At 47.4% G+C, this 19,118-nt stretch overlaps 4 protein-coding genes across 6 annotated transcripts; 2 read left to right on the top strand and 2 right to left on the bottom strand.

Annotated features, from left to right (window-relative positions):
- Window positions 1–28: 28 nt before the first annotated feature.
- On the bottom strand, window positions 29–741 carry LOC120456377. Its single transcript, XM_039643198.2, has 2 exons — window positions 464–741; window positions 29–404 (listed from the first exon to the last, which is right to left on the bottom strand). The coding sequence occupies exons 1-2, from the start codon at window positions 628–630 to the stop codon at window positions 29–31; spliced, it is 543 nt and encodes a 180-aa protein (XP_039499132.1). The 5' UTR covers window positions 631–741.
- A 278-nt stretch (window positions 742–1,019) lies between these two features.
- Window positions 1,020–3,313, top strand: LOC120456372 (cell division control protein 45 homolog). Its single transcript, XM_039643190.1, has 2 exons — window positions 1,020–2,171; window positions 2,232–3,313. The coding sequence occupies exons 1-2, from the start codon at window positions 1,261–1,263 to the stop codon at window positions 3,046–3,048; spliced, it is 1,728 nt and encodes a 575-aa protein (XP_039499124.1). The 5' UTR covers window positions 1,020–1,260; the 3' UTR covers window positions 3,049–3,313.
- LOC120456375 (mitochondrial tRNA-specific 2-thiouridylase 1) lies at window positions 3,314–4,798 on the bottom strand. The gene is made up of 2 exons (XM_039643194.2): window positions 4,042–4,798; window positions 3,314–3,973 (listed from the first exon to the last, which is right to left on the bottom strand). The coding sequence occupies exons 1-2, from the start codon at window positions 4,693–4,695 to the stop codon at window positions 3,461–3,463; spliced, it is 1,167 nt and encodes a 388-aa protein (XP_039499128.1). The 5' UTR covers window positions 4,696–4,798; the 3' UTR covers window positions 3,314–3,460.
- Window positions 4,799–4,888: 90 nt separating this feature from the next.
- Window positions 4,889–19,051, top strand: LOC120456376 (calcium-binding protein 4-like). 3 transcript variants are annotated; one of them, XM_039643195.1, is made up of 5 exons: window positions 4,889–5,111; window positions 16,826–17,042; window positions 17,448–18,213; window positions 18,294–18,503; window positions 18,573–19,051. In XM_039643195.1, the coding sequence occupies exons 2-5, from the start codon at window positions 17,040–17,042 to the stop codon at window positions 18,743–18,745; spliced, it is 1,152 nt and encodes a 383-aa protein (XP_039499129.1). In that variant the 5' UTR covers window positions 4,889–5,111; window positions 16,826–17,039; the 3' UTR covers window positions 18,746–19,051. The 3 variants fall into 3 exon arrangements, with proteins under 3 accessions (XP_039499129.1, XP_039499131.1, XP_039499130.1); XM_039643196.2 differs by lacking the exon at window positions 4,889–5,111 and adding an exon at window positions 5,445–5,558; XM_039643197.1 differs by lacking the exons at window positions 16,826–17,042; window positions 17,448–18,213; window positions 18,294–18,503; window positions 18,573–19,051 and adding exons at window positions 11,397–12,201; window positions 12,530–12,721.
- Window positions 19,052–19,118: the final 67 nt, after the last annotated feature.

Raw genomic sequence — 19,118 nt, 5'->3', positions numbered from 1 at the left:
CAGGCTGGCTGATAAGCAGAGCTTCAGCTTATCGCTGGTCTTTCTCTTCGGGGAGAGACACCACTTGCAACACCGACTGCGGCTGCTCCAACCAGCAGTCTCTTTCGCTATTCGCCGCGAAGCTTCGCCGGCCTAAGCAGAGTGGGCACTCTAAGAACAGAGAGACGCGTTCAGTAATTTCGTGGATTTGGGTCTCAGATTCCTGGGCATTCTCTGTGCTCTTGCTTTTGGGCTTCATACGCTGCCGGCGATGGCGCTTTTTCTTCGTTTTGGCTTCCCCGTTCGAGGGAGCATCCGGAGCAGTCGCCTCCTTGGGTTCTCCGGCCACATGGAGCTCTGTATTCACTCCGGGAATCAGGGGAAGGGAACAGCGCCTGCACAGGGAACGCTTCAAGGCCGGCGTCCTTGAAACCAGTTAAGGCCATGAATTAATGTCGCATACTCTTCCGGAGAAGCCACTTACATGTGCATGACCGCCTTGGTGCCCACATTCCGGCAGAGTTTGCCGTAGTAGGCGGCTAGTTTGGCTTGATTGCCGGCTGCCATTAGATTCGAGGCCTGGAACAGGAAGTTCATGCGTGAGGCGACGTCCCACTGGGTCAGGTGCTTCTTCTTGTTGTCCTTGCTCATATTCTCCGGGTTTCGTTGCACAAAGCTGGCAGATTTACGGACTTTTTCGCTTTTCTTGCATTTCAAAACACATGGGCGTCGCAGTGTGACCCTATCTGGAGCGCCAAAATATACTGCCTTCCCACTACCAGCATGGAAGTACTGAACATTCGAATATTTCAGATACTTTTTCAAGCGCCAAACTCTTTTCCCAAAAATCGTTGATTCAACAGTTCCGAATTCGGGTCTTGGCAACTTTTGCTGATAATTTAAACTGAGTTTTCGGCAGCTCAGCAGTTATGGAAGTTCGCAGAGCATTCTTTTTGAAGAAACTAGACACCTGGCAACGATAGTATTTCCGCGCGAATACCAACTCACGCCAAGAATTTGGCAGCTCCGCGCGACTGGTCACACTGGCAAAGCCAGCTGTTTCCCGCGTTTTTGATTCGCGAATTGCAATTGGCAGAAGTGCAGCGGCAGTGGAAAGCTGGAAAATAGCGCAAGCCGCAGGGAAACGCTCACAATGCAGCGCACTCCGCGCACGTAGAATTCGCACTTTGTTCCGCAAGCGATAGGCAGCGAAATTGGCAGTGCCGAAAAGAGACTGAATCCAGCCGCCGATTGGGACGACTCCCGCCAGAACTATTCAGCATGTTTGTCCAGGATCTGCGCAACGACTTCTACCGCCAGCTGGTGGGCAAGCGCATCCTGATTGTGGTCAACTACGACATCGATGCCATCTGCGCCAGCCGCATCCTGCAGGCCCTCTTCAAGTACGATCACATGCTGTACACCGTGGTGCCCATCATGGGCGTCACGGGTCTGAAGAGAGCCTATGGAGAGCACCAGGGCGATGTTAAGTACGTGGTGCTGGTGAACTGCGGCGGCTGCGTGGATATTGTGGAGCTCCTGCAGCCGGCGGAGGACGTGACCTTCTTCATCTGCGACTCCCATCGCCCGTTGGATGTGTGCAACATCTACAGCGATCGGCAGGTGTGCATCTTGGGCGATGCCTCCTTGGAGGAGAATATTCCGGCCTTCGAAACCATTTTCTATGACTCTGATGGGGAAGACGACGAAGAGGACGAGTCCTCTGACCCCGAGCAGCAGCACAACGACAGCGGTGCCGGGGAATCGGATCAGGAGGACGAGGCGCCAAGGAGCCGCAAGCTTAGTCGCCTGGAGCGGCACGAGCAGCGCGTCTTGAAGCAGCGAGCCCGCCGACAGTGGGAGTCCGAGCGCGACAGGATTATGTTCGAGTACACGCAGTTTAGCTACTACGGCAGGTCCGCCGCCTTGATGGTGTTTGAGTTGGCCTGGAAGCTCTCGAAGGACAACATGGACCTCCTCTGGTGGGCCATTGTGGGTATCACGGAGCAGCTGCTGCTGGGCAAGATCGAAAGTGGGTCGTACACTTTGGAACTGGAGCAGATCCAGTCGCATGTCTCACGTCTGACGAACAAAACGAACGACCAGAACACGATGAGTGCATCCAAGATTACCTTTGAGAACGATTTGCATCTGGTTTTGTACCGCCACTGGCCCGTCACGGAGTCCATGAGGTGAGCATTGACATCCATTCAGCCATGACCGTTTAATCATGTGTTTAAACCCCCCGTCAGGTATTCCCGCTACTCCTCATGCCAGCTGAAACTGTGGACACTGCGCGGCGAGAAGAGATTACACGAGCTGCTGCTCGAGATGGGACTGCCCCTGGTGCACGCCCGCCAAACGTACGGAGCCATGGACTTGGTGCTGCGCAAGGAGTTCTTCTCGATGGTGGAGCGCCTGGCGGAGAAGTACGACATAGCGGACATAGTCTATGGCACCTTCACGCTGAGCTACGGTTACCGCAGTAGATATGCTGCGGCGGACTACGTATATGCCCTGCTCGCCATCATGGAGTCTGTGAAGAAGCACAAGACTCCGGAGGACTGCTTTCTGGAGGCCTCCGATGCTCTGAGCCGCCAGCACAAGCAGCTGCTCTCCGCGGGAATCGACCAGGCCAAACTTTTGCACGCTGCTGTTTTTCGGCAGGTGCAGAGCAGCTTGGAAGCTCGCCAAGTCCACTCGGCGGGCTCCTTCTTCTACTACGTTCTGCAGGAGGAACACGCGTTCTTCTCATACCCCTACGCCCTGGGACTGCTGGCACGCTTCCTGTTGCGCGGACACGTGGCCACGAGTAGGGCCAGACAGGCTCCGGATCTGCCGCTGATCGCAAGCTGTCCCCTGGACGCCGCGGAGGGCATGTGCTTGCTGGTGGGCGTTGTCCCGGTGAGGGAGGATTCGCCGCGAAACTTCTTTGGCAAGGCCTTCGAGCAGGCGGCGCAAAAGAGTGGGGTTGCTCTGCTGCAGGACTTCTTTGAGCCTGCGGTGGTGCAGCTGCGGCAGAGCGACCTCACCCGCTTCCTGGACGCGCTCACGGTTCTGCTGACCTGATCCACACATCCATATTCTACCTGCTACCGACATCCCTGCTCAATCATATTACGTGCTAAGCTAGTTTTTAAGGCGAGAGACCTCATTTGTACACTTAGCTTAAGATTTTAGCGAACCCTATTTATGTGCGATTATGTGTTAATAACTTTTACATTGCGCCCAGGACCACAAATCACAAAGTACAGCTTAAGAAATGTCCTTTTTTTCAACAATTACTTGTAAATCTGACCTAGAATAAATTTAAATTCAAGTGTTCACCATGGAATTAAGTGTGTGTCGATTCACATCTTTAATCTTTAACTCGGCGTCCACACCTACGAAGTTCTACTAATTATGCTACGCAGTTGGACTGCATTCTTACATTTGGTTTATTTCCTGGCCAATAAAAAGTTATTTCCCCAGAGGAGAGACATCAACTGACCAGCTTTGCAGCCTGAGCTTGCTGCGTCTGTGCGTCTTTCTTTAGGGGATTGGCGCTGAGGATGCGGGCTGAGCCCAAACAGGCTGAGTCGCTGTAAAACACAGCATACTGTCCTGGGGTTATAGCTCTTAGGGGAGCCTCCAACTCGACATGGAAGCTGTTTTCTGGAGAGAGCCGCAGGTGGCAGCCCACCAAGGGTTTGGTGTGCTGGAAACGAAAGCGACAGCTCAAGCTGCCAGTGTCCGCGAGAGTCCTTTGGGACTTGGAGCACAGCCAGTTGGGTGGACCGACGTCTATGTGGGTGCTCAGGAGGGCGGGGTGATTGTGGCCAGCAGCCACATAGATGGTATTGCTGGCGGCCTCCTTTCTGGCCACAAAATAGGGCTGGAGGAATGAACTCAGACGGCACCGCTGGCCCACAGTCCACTGATGGATGCCCTCGTGGTGGCCCACCACGGCTCCACTATCTATGTCTAGGAAGGGTCCAGTCTTGGAGGTGATGTACTGCAAGTGGAGGGGAACCAAGTTTGAGTCCGTGGAGATATCAAGAAATGTTGCCATGTGCTGTGTACCTCCTGTATAAAGTCCTTGAAGTTGCGTTTGCCAACGAAACAAATGCCAGTGCTTTCCTTCTTGTTGGCCAGTCGCTGGAGTCCAATCTTCTTGGCCAGCTCCTTGACCTGGCACTTCTGGAAATCCCCCAACGGGAACATGGTGCGTTGCAGCGCCTTTTGGGGAATGCCTGCCAGGAAGAATGTCTGGTCCTTGAAGGTATCGGCGGGCATTAGCAGGCGGGCCTCGTTGTTGGAGGCAATCCCCTCCAGGAAGTTGCCCAGACTATTGCGGGCATAGTGCCCCGTGGCCACGGCATCGTAACCGAGATTCTCCAGGGCGTGCTTGTGGAAAAGGTCGAACTTAATGTGGCGATTGCACAGGATGTCTGGGTTTGGTGTCAGTCCCAGTTGGTAATCGTCCAGGAATTGGCTAAACACCGCCGTCCAGTACTCGCGCACGTAGTTCACCTGGCGCAGCTCCACGCCCAGCTGCCGGCACGCCCACTCGGCGTCCTTCAGGTCCGCCTCCCCGCTGCAACGACCCACTTCGTCCACTTCATCCCAGTTGCGCATGAACACGCCCAGCACATTGAATCCGCGCTCCGCCAACAGGTGGGCGGAAACGGCGCTGTCCACGCCCCCCGACACGCCCACCACTACGTTGCGAATCATTGGGCTAAGCGGGCAGGAGAATAACTCCAAAGTTATGAGACGCACGTTACACGGACAGCTGTTTCTATGCGGCACAAACAGCTGATGTGCTTTTAGTGAGACCGCAGTGCCTCGCCGTTGTTCGGTTTTGGTATTTATTTGGGGTCATCGCATGCGTGGCTATCGATACTATCGCGTAGTACCGACATCGACGGTTTGACAGCTTTAGTGGCTGCGCCTGGCCGCCGCCATATCTTTACAGTTAGTTTCTTGGCCGATTTAGCCGCGACTGGTTCTTGGTTGGGGAATATTCGGAGGCCCTCACGTACCGAGCGTCTGGTTAAGTCCGAAATTCGAGCTGTGAAGTTAACTGGATTGCGGATTCTCGTGCGAGCCGAACGAGGAAACACCAGGAACGCCATTTTTTTCGAGTGAAGGTGCGTGTCCGTGTGTGTGTGTGTGTGTGTGTGTAAGAGAAGAGTCATTTCTGATTTCACGCTTTCCCTTTCATCCGTTCTTTATCCGTATCTCCTTTCAAGTGCCATTCGGCTTGCTGGAGTTTCGGAGAATTTCGGTGTTTCAATTTCTGCGAGCTTAGATCCCTGAAGTCTCCGACTTTTCCAGGCCAACTTCTCAATTCTGAGATTCTGAGAATCGCGTATGTGGTACAGTAGCTCCAACGCAAGAATATAAAAGTGGAGCGAAACTGCCTTTTGCAGTTAACAAGTCGAAACATGCACATTTTCGATGTGGTTGCTGAATTCTTGGGAAACCACAAACGCATTTCTGTAGAGATCTGTGTGTAAATAGCACCACACACATACAAATTAGCAATTAAATAAAAATTGTGACAACTTTTGAAACGACATTTCCGTATTTACCAGGTATTTCCTTAATTTACATTCTTCACATAGTATTTTACCAAATTTCTGAAAACGCACAAGTACGTAATAATCTAATTATCTTAATATAATGGTTTAATTGCGATTTCGAAGTATAAACAAGATAATGAACAAGTATCGAACGTTAGTTATTATTCAAAAATCTCTGTGCACTGTTCCAAAATAACCTCAATGGTTTGAAACATTCTAGCAATGTCCCGAATAAAACGCTCGATGCATACGATTTTTGGCCCTCGGCGGGCCATGCATATTCATATATTCAAATTTAATCAAGCTCAAATGTCAGGGGCAATATTTCAATGGGAATTACCCGCCATTCCGGAGAGCCAAACACCAAAATGCAAATATTTAAATGTATTGACACGATGCGGCACTGCAGATAAAAGCAGTCCTGGATTAATGGGAATATCAGCTTCGGGCCGTCGCATACGTATGAATTATGGGCTATTTTCGCGCTTTGGTCAATTTGGCAGTGTGGCAGGATGTATTAAATTATAATCGTTACTCTGCTCGGGGACCCATGTCGATATCCCCTGAGAACAAAGGGAAGCCAATTAGACGGCTTCAAGTCGGGGAGAGAGGGGGGAAAACGGAAGAGGGCGAGAAGTCTAATTAAAAATTACGCCAACTAGAATCACGGGGCGGGTCAAGAAAGTGAAGAAATTGAAGGAGGGTCAGCGGTTCTAGCTGCGTTAATTACGGGCCAAGACTCCGGTTTTGGCCCAATGCTGTTGCGGTTCCAAAAACTTGGCAGCGGCCACAAAAAAGATGCTTTGAAATCACTAAACGTCTATTTTATAGCCACATTTGAGAAGCCAAAAACATTTGAAATATCTAATGCGCGCATCTTATTTTAACAGAGTCGGTCGAAAAGTGATTAGGTTGGTTAGGATTGGTAATTAGGAGTACAAAAATGTAATTCTTTTTACTTTCTGACCATTTTCTGCCAGATTATACCGAAAATACCAACCGTAAATATTGAAATTTTGGCGAAAATCGATTTTCTGTTTTTTTTGCCTAAATATTTATTATTATTTTGATAACAGCATTCAAAATAGTAATCCAAATATAGAATCATACCTCGTTGAGTTCGTAATTAAATTTCCAATCAAACTGTGTTTCCAAAAAAAGTTCTATTTCAAAAATGCTATCGCATACCCTATTATGCATAATATATCTAATATTAATAAGCCAAACATTTGCTTTGCAAGACACGCGCTCATCTCTGCTGGCAGTGGCTTGGTTTCAAGATTTTAGATTCTATATTCCATATTCACTGCCCTGCCCCAACCACGCCCCCTCTGCGCCCACGTGGCCTCAGCTGTCAGTCTGTCAAATTGTGTAGCACACTTTTTGGGGTCGCCTGGCACGCGAGAGCAGGGAAACAAGGGGAACAGGGAAAAATGCGGAGACACTGAGCCATTTGTCAGGGCTTATATAATTTGGAGTGGAGCTCGGCCATGTTGACGCCAAAGTTGGGCGATTAAGTGGGCCGCTGGGTGGATGCAATTGCATTCGAACGGAAGTAATTACAGGAACGGCAACGGAAGTGGCTAACTTTGTTTCGCTGGCCGAAAGTCACTGAGAAGCGTAAACAAATAGTTGAGTGCAAATATTTAAACAAGACACTTTTCACTCGGGTGAGCGATGACAAATGAACACGGACGCCGCAGAGACAGTTTTCCTAGGTTTTCTGCCTTTTCCCGAAAGTGCTGCATCTCCGACTAATTGCGCTTAATTTAAATTCCGTCCAGCAACGAACCGCAAAACGACAACCACACACACACACACACACTAAACTAAACCAAATCTAGCAGCTTGAAAAGGTTTTTCAATTTCCATTTCGTTTTCCAAAGCCCTCTTTCGACTTTTCCCGCTTTCAGTACTTTCATATTCCTGCTGTTGCGCTGAGTACAAAAGCAGAAGCAGCACTTTCGCCAAATTTATGTGGCAGAAGGGAAAAGTGGGCGAAAAAAGGTGAAGGGATTGTGAAGTACGGCGAAACCTCAAATTTCCTTTGCACCACTCGTTAAAAATTGGGAAGCTCCCAGGAGACGTGGTTTTTGGGTTTTCCTCTCGCCAGAGTCCCCCGATGATTAACTCTCCGCAGGCTTTTCCCACGAAGGCGGAGGAGGAGCCTGCTCTCGGAATTCATTTGGGGTTTCCAAACTTGGAGCTCGGAACCTGCATCATAAGAAAGTTGGCACTGGTTACCAAACTTATCAATACCTTGGTGTCAAGTGCATTAAAATGGATTAAGACATATGTGCAAAACTAGCTTGGGAATCTGCCTAGCCAGTTGAGAATCGAAATCGAATCGGAAGTTGATTTCATGATGGGAGGATTTCACTTGAGTGGCTAGAACCGATTAAGTTGGCTTGGCCACAGTTTCTCTCAGTGTAGGGCAATACACGTACACGTACGCACACTGGCGCTCCACACACACCAATGCAGGATGCCTTGGAAATGCAATTTGAATCATAAAATATAATTTTCATTTAATGAATTGGATCATGTTTCAACTTGTCAGACCAGTTGCGTGCGAGTGTGTGTTTGGGTGTGTGTGGGTGAGTGTGTCTGAGTGTGTGTGAGTGTGTGAGTGTGTGTGTCATACACACAGTTGCGCAAAAAGCGCACACATGAAATATATGGCATATTTTACTTGACTGAATCGCAAGGCAGCAAAGTGGAAGAATTTGCAGTTTGTGAAAATCTCTTGGTGCGAAAAAGTTTGCCAATGCTGCAGAGGGAACTCTTGGCCTTCGTCGTCTTCTTGCCACGCCCCTTACTTGGCACCGCCTCCCCATTTTCTTTATCAAGTTGATTGGGTCGAAAGCATCTCGTAGCTCCTAGCCAAGGAATTCCGCAATGAAGTCGGCAAAACCAACTCAAGGGACAGGACAGCGAAGATTGAATGGAAAAATATGAACACAGTGACAACTGGGGGGAAATACAGAAGGTCTTAAGGGCAATTAAACCTCGGGCATCTTTTCAAGACTGCTCCGTGTATTCCGTGTCAAAGAAGTGCAGAGTTTTCTTTACTAACTTGGATACTTGGTGACTGATCTCAGCCCTGGGTTCTGTGCACGATTTGGCTTGGCTCAGTGCTGTGTTGGCTTCTGAGCATCTATGTCTGTGGGCTGGGCCTAATCCCGCCCAGGCAGCATTGGCCTGCTTGTGGGTTATGCAATAAGCTGTTACCCATTTCCTGCCCGGCGTTCAGGTGAGCGGCTTCCGAGTGAGGGCTCAAAAAAGTGCACCACAATGACAAGTGTATCCCATAACGGGCGTTTGGCGGTGGCCTTGCTTGTCCTCGTTCGTGTACCAGCCCACCACCCAACCACCCAACCACCCACTCCCCACAAGGTCTCGCCATGTTTCATGATGTCCTTTTGGGGGCTGCATTGTCTGGGCAACTGGCAACAATAACCGACGGCGACAAAGAAGTGCACAAACGCCAGAGGAAAGGCGAGGAGCACACACATAAAACATCTCTTTCGGGCAACTATAATCCAAGTCGTTACCCCAAAAACGGGCGAAAAGCGGAGGGGTAAACTGGGAATGCGGAGATTATCTTTAATGGCATTAGCCAGCATCCAAGAGGTCTCAAACTGAAAGGGAAGTTCTCGTCCATCCAAAAGAAGTTTTCAACATTTTCAATATGCAATCTGCAGTTCTTCAGCCTCTCTACTCGAACCTCTTTAAACGGTAACTACTGCTGAACACCTTAGGTATGCATTTAAAAGATTTAACTTTCGTTTGCTTTTCCTGCTTTAATCGCTATTCCAAATTGTCTATTAGGGTACGGAGAAAATTGGCAAATCGGCAGCAATTCACCAGGCAACCGGTTATTTACTGGCTGGCATAAACTGCTGTTCCTATCGAGAAGCATCAGCAAAATACGAAGCATCCCAGGCTCAAGCACAAATCACACACACACACACACGGAAGGGCCGAGTTTTTAGCCACAATGTTTGCCCATCCAACATACCATCTCCTTCGCATCCTTGTTGACTTTGAGGCGAGCACAAATTAATTGGCCCATCCTCGCTGAGGTCGAAGTTGATGATGTGAAAGTGGAACTCAAAGCCGAACCTCGATGGGCTCCTAATGGCCCGTTTTCCGTCGCCAATTTCCGCCCCAGGAACACCCAGAGCACCCCCAGAATGCCCCGAATGCGAATGCCTGTCAGGTGTTCCGCCACTCGGGCTGCTCTGCTCATCAGTCAGCCAGTCAGCTAGTCACTCGTCCGGAGTCAAGTCACAAGTTGTCAGCCACTTGGCGTGGAAATGGAAATTCCTTGTTTATAATTTATGAGTGCAAGACTGGGGCAAGACGGGGATGGAGCAGAAGGCCGCGCCAAGTGGCTGTACTTGGGGATTTGGAGATTTACATGCATAAGGAATGCCCACTTGACATGTTGGGCCAGTAGTTGCACACCTGTTGGCATGAATAATGGAGGCGCAGCTGCGACAGACAGTTTAAAGTAGTATCTCAGTGTCGGTTTCGGCCAAAAATAAACCCAAGTAACTTGTCCGTTTGTCAGGGCATCGCTATGAACGTAGGAAACATGATAATAGCCGTCCGGGGAACAGCGTTTTATGAGCCGTTCACCAAGAATACCCTTGAGTAACTCGGACGTGTTGCTACTGCCAACTACTTCTACTACTACCACTTCTCCACAATTAAATCGCACCGAGTCAAGTCAGAACTTTAAAGGCAAACTGCTCGGCGTCTTATCTCCACGGAACTTCCGGCCAAAGTAAGCCAGCGTTGAGCAGGAATTTAGTCAAAAAAAGGGGGGGAGTTTAAATCATTTTTCCCGAGTTTTGCCCCTGGCCTCCACCTCTACCTCCACCTGCACCTGCACCTGCACCCCTTTGAAGCTGTCACACCGATTACGGTCTTCAAGTCTTCGAGTGCCGCACATCCACTTCTCTGACTGCTGCCTTTGTGCTCAGACACATCATAAATATGTTGATATTAAAATGAGCCGCACAGGCGGGCGACGTACTCTTACGACCAGAAGGGGGCCCAAAGACATCTGGTTAGTGGCGCCCTCGAAAAAAGGCCAAAACAGACAGCAAGGCAGAGCAAATCCACTTGCCGGAAAATCCTTGTAATCCTTGAATATGTAAACGCAACAAATAACATGTTGAGAGCAGAAAAGATAATCAAACGCATATAAATTTGCGCGATGAATACGTAAAATAGATGAGGCGAACGAAATGTAAATTTGGCCCTAAAAGCCGAATGGCGGGGGTTAAGTGTCGAGGCCGGTGACGGTGACGTTGCAAAAAGGAGGAGCACTGAATAAAGGGCTTAGGTCTGTCTTGCCGAAAAGCATATAAAAAACCCAAAAAGCCACGCTGTAAAAGCAACAGCTACAGTGGAGACAACAATGCCAGCAGCAACAACAGGGGATAAACATCTAAAAAGGGGAGACAGGGTGGTGGGGTGGTGGGGTGGCTGGGCAAAGGACCTGGCCTTCCATACATGCATATGCATGGGATCCTTCTCGTCCTCGCACTGAGCTGTGTCCTCAGGGTATATTCAATTGTGAGAATGTTTGCAGGATGTCGGGGAGTACCCAGCAATTACTGTTGGGGTAAACGAAACGAAACGAAACGAAACGTTGAGTTCTAGCAAAAATAATTTGTATTTTAATATGTCTACTACGTCATTTATGTTAACTCGTGCATTACCCAGTTCATACTAAGGTTGAATTTGTGTTTTTCCTGTTGCCAATTATACTTTCATTTTTTGCTTTAATCATTTCAATCATCCTCATCATTGCCGTATTTTATTGGGTTTTTCTAGCATCAAAATGAGTAACGGAGTATTTTTTAAGCGGAATCCGGATGGAACCTTTTCGCTGCTGGAAAAACCCACCGAACAGAACGAGAATAATTCTCCTAATTCCGCTCCTCCAGAAGAGCGTTCAGCACTGGGAAAACTGCGCCTAACTCCCGGGCCTAATTTTGAGATTGTCGAGACTGCGGGCGAGATTTTTGTGCTGACCCGTAAGACTGAACCCGTAACTCTTAACCAAACTCCTGAAGCTAAACAAGAAGAGCCAAAGCAGCGTACACCACTGCAGAGTGTTGATAACTTATTGGAACCAGGGAATGTGATAAACCAGAGTGAACCCTCAACGCTTAGCCAAACACAAGAGGCTATTAAAGAACAGCCAAAGGAACGCACTCCACAGATGTGTACTGATAATAATTTATTGGAATCAGGTGATGGTATAAAACACAGTGAACCTCCAACTCTCAACCAAACTCGTCAGGCTATTAAAGAGGAGCCAATGCAACGTGCACCACCGATGAGTACTGATAATTTATTGAAATCAGATAATGGGATAAAGCACAGTCCAACGATCATCACAAACGATCCTAAACCGACTACATCCGCATCCGTAAAAAAACAAACAAAGAGTGATTGCCAGCCCCCAAAGCAAGAATCGCTATTGAAAACTCGAATCCGAGTTCCTCCCCCAACACTCAATAGTGGCCAGGAAATGAGACCGCAGTACAGAAATGCCTTGGTACATGATGTCATTAAATGGTCGCCGTTCAGCGAGGAGATCCAGGATCTTGTGCAGTCCTGTCGCCCTCATCAGGTTGCTTTCCAATCATAGCCCTCATGAACAGTGGCGAAAAGGCAATGCTGACATAAACGATATATGAACACTTTTGTGTCTGGTTCACGTTTGATTGCATCGAACAAAATCACCACTCAGAAATTCATATATTCCGTTTCAGTCCTCAATTTTGCATTTTCGTTGCCTACTCGTAGTTAGGTACACACATCGGACTCTTCGATGTGCATTAGTCCATACCCGATACCTAGCTCAGTTGAAGGGCATCGGGTAGTCGACTCCAGCTTTTTATTTATACTTCCCAATAAATTTATTTAAGTTTTTTCCTCATTTCATGTTTACACAAAAGCGTCTTGAGACGCTGGAAAAAATTGTAGCGTTGCTATAATTTATGTCTCACCACACCACGCAAACAACTGGTCTCGCATTCGCCTTGAAACACTTTGCCATCCTTAAAAGTTTACAGCTTTATTTGTACTGAAAAGATCTGCACGTTGTACCAAAAAAATATGCCTTATTTGTTATGAAATAAACTTTAAGTTCGAAATCTTGATGTTCCTTTGGATAGTTAGTCTCGAAGCAAACTGATCTGAACTGAACTGCTGAACTGAGCCAGTGGCTGCGTCCAGTACTTAAGCTTATGGTAAAAGTTAAATTAAAACGTAAGCTTATAAATGGGCAGTTTCCGCGGCAGGAAACTGATCGAAAATACTTCTCAATCTGGATCCACGGAATGAAGAAGTTTTCGCCCCTGCTTAAATTTTTGCGTAATGTTCCTCCGATTTTCCGCAGCCAACACAAAGCGCAAGTTTCTGATATGACAGTCGAGCATTTGGGGCAAACTTTTCTGGACCTAAACTTTCGTCTTTGTAGCTAATTGTTTGCGCATTCCGAAAGTTCTGCTTTGAATCAATTGTATTTCCCTTTCACTGCTCTTACTTTGCCCAATTTTTTCGGGGGGAAAGTTTTGGGGGACACGACTTAGCACTCTGGTGGTCAAGTTTTGGCCAGCTGCAGGAGAAGCAGGAGAGCGAATGGGTGGGGGTTTTGATCTGGTCAAAAGGCTCATAAGTCGTATGCAAATGTCACAAACAGGCAACTGTGAATGCGGGCTTTTGATTTGCTCTGTGCGACTAACGAACCCAACAAAGAACCAAACACCACGCCCACATGCGAGATGAAGTCGTTTATGCGTTGGAGAAGGCGATATATGTACCGGCTTTAAAGTTTTTAAACACCCAAAGAACAAGCCAACTCTTTTGATTCCATTACATATCTTGCTGCTGTTGGAGCTGTTGCTCTTTTCAAAACTTGAACGATTGCACTCAGTGTAAGAAGCGGCCCTGAAAAGTGTGCTATGTTTTGTGCACTTAACTTGGCTGTCCACCAGAGAATTGCAAGAGCGACATTTTTTGCCACCCTAATCACACTCAACAATAATCACACAACAGCTGACAGCTGGTAGTAGCTCCTGGCAAATAGGTAGCTCAGGCACTTCCTCCAGTAGGTCGAAGGCACTTTCTTGGTATCCTCTGCTGCCACAGAAATCACTGCACTACTCACTCACATTTAGTATTTTAAAAAAAAACATCGAAAAAGTTGTTTGCTTACGTAGGACTTTTGAGAAGCGCAGAGAAGGGCACCTATATTTTGGTATTCTCTAGTATTATTTGGTATTAAGTATTTAGTATTATTTAGTATTTAGTATTATTAGAGCGCCGGTGGCTTGCTGCAGTTCTCTGGTGTCCACTGTGGCCGAGAGAGAGAGAGGGAGAGAGTTTAGGGGTGCAGCGCGACGTCGCCACTTGATTATCATGCATATTCATTCATGGCACTTTGGCTGCTCTTTTTGCACATGTGGCAAGCAGCCTGTGGGAGGTGGCGGTGGCACATGAATTATGTAAGAGGCAACAGCTAAAGTTGCGGCACGAGCGCGGTGGTAAGTGGAGATCAACGAGAGAGAAATGGCAACCGATTTGAAATCGCCACATTGTATTGGCACTTGGATTGGAATATCTATTCTGTATTCGATTCTTCTTTGTAAAGTGCCTTTTCCGCCTGGCTTCTCGTATTTGAAAGAATGCGTTGGCTGGTTTGCGTTGTTACATTTTTTATTGCTAACGAAATATTTATGTGCTGGCGAAATTAAGAAAAGCGAAGGAAGGAAAAGAAAATTGGCGCCGTAGGACGGAGGACGAAGGGGCCCCTATTCGCTTGTTTGTTTGGTTTGATTTATGCGTAAAGTTTACTGTTGCCGCTTTTATGCTCTTATGTACGAATTGTGCTTCCTTTGGCCACCGTTTCACACACTCAAAAAACGAAACAAGAAAAAACATCCGTACACGTGGATGTGTGCCACCATATCACCCACCCACCCCCATTCATTGGAATGCAAACATTACGCATACGCAGCGTTGGCAATTTTGGAAAAGGGTCCGAAGCTGCAGGCGAGTGCTTCGCATCCTGCAAAATCATATTTGCTTTTTCGTGCCTTGTCCACTTTAATTGATTGCGTGGGGCGTTGTTATCCATTTACGAGCTCTGCGGTCACGCGGTTACTGCTGTCCAACGACACCGCCCACCACCCACCACCCACACTCCCCCCTCCCACTCGCCATTTTCCGCAGCCAACAATTTAAATTAAACAATAAAACGCGCAGCGTACCGTTTGCGGTTTGTGTTTTCGCGTTGGACAAGTGCTTGAATGTTAGGTCATAATGGTTGCTGAAGGCATTTGATTCGTTTCCCGTGAAAACTGCAGAGCTACTTCGTCGAACTTTTAATACAACTTTAATTTTAAACCCTTGCAGCGAAGACCAACTTGCAGGCATTGAATAAGTTATGCAGAGCAGCGCATTTGTCGCCTGGACGGATGGCAAAATGTTGGCAATGTGGGAAAATGGGGAAAGTAGGGAAAATGGGTAAATTAGAGAGACAGACGGGGGTGGAAAGTTGTCTTCATTTATTTCATGTCAGAAACTTTGCACGCGACTGCAGAGCAATGAAACAGCCAGTGAATGGATGTGAGGGAATAGAGACCGAGATGAAACACTGAGAAAAATGTGTCTCCAAAAGAAGGTACTAGTTGGAATATCTGTTTCCTTACAGTTCCAACCTAAATTCATCGAATTACTCATCATCTTTCGTTGAAAGATGTCGAATATTTGTACATGCCCGTTTTCCCAGTACGTCTGTCTGCTTTTGAACCATCGCCTTGTTTCGGGAAGTAAGCAAATTGGAACGACACCTAGGACGATAAATGGGATGATGCTCTTCGTTCTTCGCTTTGCATGCAGATGGCTTTTCCCAGTGGGAAAGTGGGAAATTTCATTGCAGTTTTACCCGCTTTTCCGCCATTGTTCCCTGGCCCAACCATGCATTTTAATGCACAAGTTACTGGTTAATTATAATTAAATGTGTGCACGTATGCAATGCAGAATGCAATAAGAATTTAGGGAACGGCACTTTAATTTAAATGCTACTCTGCTGGAAATGTGCTGTCAAGTGTCCTTGGCCACCTGGGGTGTCCTTGTGCTCGCCTGGGCACTTCCTTTTCGGCCATTTTTATTGCGGTTTTCACCCGCATGTGACCACATCCTTCCTGGCCATTTCTGCTTGCTCGCAGTGAGAAAAAATATGCTAAAAAACTGCCCACGCACAGCGCCAGGATAGCCATCGAAATGGAATTTTAAAGCGAACGAGAGAAGGACAAAATGCCTCCAAAGAGGAATCCCCCGGCTGTTCTGTTGATGTCCTTCTGGCCACAGTGATAATCGGATTTTCCCCTTTTCCCCCCCTTTTTTTCCCCTTTCCCCAGCCGCCCATTAAGCGCCTTGTCCGCTTTTCCTCTTTGCCCACGAAGCTGGTGGACTTATTTACATTTTCCTTAAACGCCACCACTTAATTCAAAAAATTCATTTCTCTGTTGCCCGACTTAAATGATGCATACTACCAGTGCATATAACGTAGTGCCCATATAAGAAATGCATATTCAATATGTAAGTGTATTGGATTGGACTTTGGATACGTTCATTGGATTGCGGATGTGTGCTGAAGCTTTCCCACTTTCCCACTCAATATTTGGAGCATTTTTGCTTGCACAAAATTAGAAATAGTTTAGTAACTTCCATCCTCGGAATTCCTCCGAATGCAGTCAGCTCTCCATATTTTCGCTTTTCCGGACCGCTGACTGCTATGCATGCCATTATTGTTTGCCCCACCCTTTTGCCATCAAAAAGTGACATGAATGTGTGCCAATCAAATGGATTATTAGGCTGATTATACCATTTGGGGTGCTGCACTTCGGCTGCGTTTGAAATGCACTGCTACAATCAGTCTCAAATCAATAAAACATTTAAGTTCCAACTACAAGCTATGTATTCATAGAAATAAATAACAAGTTCAGCACTGAATTGAACATATTTTTTGTTTTTGACATAAATCCAATTAATTGCCTCGAAAGTCTGGGAGAATACGTCCCAAGTATATAATGCAGATTAATCAATTCACTAACATTTTGTTGCTGTGCAGAGTCGGTCACGTTGGCGCTTTGCAGCTGACATTTGCAAACGTGGCCAATATGCAAATTGCTTTCAATATTAATTGCTTAATTAACATGTGGCCCGCATGCTCCTCTGTTTTTCAGATACTAATCGATTTGGCATTTGCATATCCTTTACACCGAAAGCGGGCACCACGAACAGGAGCAGGTCCATTCCAGGAGAAGCAGGAGGACTCTTTTCCGCCCCTGAATCCCCTGAAGCGGGAGGAAGGCCGCCACGTTGGAAGGAAAACGGCTTTTCACGGCAGTTAATAAATTTTTAACTGGTTCAACAATTGCCCGCGAGTTTCGCCAACTAATGGTGGGTGATTTTCAGATGTAACTTAACTTATTAATATATTTAAAGACTTAACCAGCAAATATAGTTCACCTCATTAGCATATTCACAGAAAAAGTAATTAGCTTTGCCTTTAACAAAAAATTCGGAAACGCAGCGCACAATTAAATTTGAATATTTAATAATGTGTTTGTGGGCCAAAGTCGGTAAACATTTCATTATACAATTATATAAAATTGAAATGAAATTAGTTATTTAGTGTTCTATTTGCACATGGAATTTGTAGACACACGCGATTAAAGATTATCATTTTGCTAAAAACTTGTTCAAGGGAAATGCATTGCAGCATTGATTCAATTTGACTGCAAAGTAAATAAAAATGCCTTCCATACGCCTCCCGTTTACTTTGTGTGCTTGAAACTTTTACAGACGAGAAACGCGGCGGTGAGTGGCGATGAACCCGACGAGGAGCAGGCGTCAGCGGCAGTCGCTGAAGGCGAGGATCAGGAGAGCCAGGACCAGGCGATGCAGGAAGACGAGCAACCAGGAGACGGGGGTCACCACCTCAGCAGCGGACAGCAACCATCGACAGGGCAGTGTCGCCAGAGGCCGCGAAAGAAATTGACGGACAAGCAACAACAACGAAGTGCTGCCAATTCGCATCCAGAGCAGGCGGATGCGGACACAGATTCCAGCTCCTGCGAAGGCATCAAAGTGGGTCAGCGGAGGAGTACGCGGGTGAGCTACGCGCAGAGAAATCTTCATGCGGATGATATGGACGACTATGACTACGACGAGGAGGGGGAGGACGACGGCGAGGAGGAGGAGGAGGAGGAAGAATCCTACGACGACTACGAGCAGTTCTCGAAACCGGAAGGACGTCGACCTGCTGGCAGAACCGCCTTGAGCGTCCGCAGCAGACGAAAGACGAAAAGCCGTCAGATCTCCTATGCCTCCTCGGACTTGGAGCTGGGAATCGGCGACGGAGCCAACCTAATCGACGGCGAGAGCCTGGATAAGCGCCGCTGCATCTCCAAGGGACAAATGCGCGAGTTCCGGGAGGCGTTCCGGCTCTTTGACAAGGATGGCGATGGCTGCATAACCAAGGAGGAGCTGGGCACAGTGATGCGATCCCTGGGACAATTTGCCAGAGTGGAGGAGCTGCAGGAGATGCTGCAGGAGATCGACGTGGACGGTGAGTGCCCGACAGGAGTTGAGTTGTGTTTGGCTTATAAACCTTCTTTTGTTATGTTTTTTGCCATAATTCACTTCCAGGGGACGGCAACGTCAGTTTCGAGGAGTTCGTGGACATCCTGTCCAACATGACGTACGAAGATAAGTCGGGCCTGTCCTCCGCCGACCAGGAGGAGCGGGAACTACGCGACGCCTTCCGCGTCTTCGACAAGCACAACAGGGGATACATAACAGCCTCCGACTTGCGAGCCGTGCTGCAGTGCCTGGGCGAGGATCTGGACGAGGAGGACAGTAAGTGCCCATTAGACCATAAGAAGTGCCTTGCCATATGACCATAATTCCATAACCATGCACATCTAGTTGAGGACATGATCAAGGAGGTGGACGTGGACGGCGATGGGCGCATCGACTTCTACGAGTTTGTCCATGCATTGGGCGAACCGGAGGACTCGCAGGAGAACGACGACGAGGAGGAGAACACCACGTCGCCGCTGCCCACACCTAAATCGGCGATTTCCCTAAGCTACGACTAAGGCCACCCGACTTCGCTCCATGTCCATGCTGATGATCAGAAGTTTAAATAAATGAATTGCCGACTTGCAATAATATGAACCGACAAGGATGTTCATCAATAATCGAACGGCAAAGACTCGAAAGGTGTCGTTTATTTCTTATTGACTTTTTTCAACTACTAAGCCATAGTTAATCGAGAAGGAGTCGATTGACCAGTATTAGGCGAACAAATTAAATAGAACTTATCAAATTAACAACTTTTAATTGAATGAACGCACAGCTTATCAAATTGAAAAGGTTATTAAATAAACATATACATTCATATATATATTTATATATATATATATAGCTATTCAATAATCGAACACGACAAATTAACCGATAAACGATTTA

Source organism: Drosophila santomea, chromosome X, assembly GCF_016746245.2.
Source record: "Drosophila santomea strain STO CAGO 1482 chromosome X, Prin_Dsan_1.1, whole genome shotgun sequence".
Taxonomy (NCBI): Eukaryota; Metazoa; Arthropoda; class Insecta; order Diptera; family Drosophilidae; genus Drosophila; species Drosophila santomea.
This window is presented reverse-complemented; position numbering and strand designations above follow the sequence as displayed.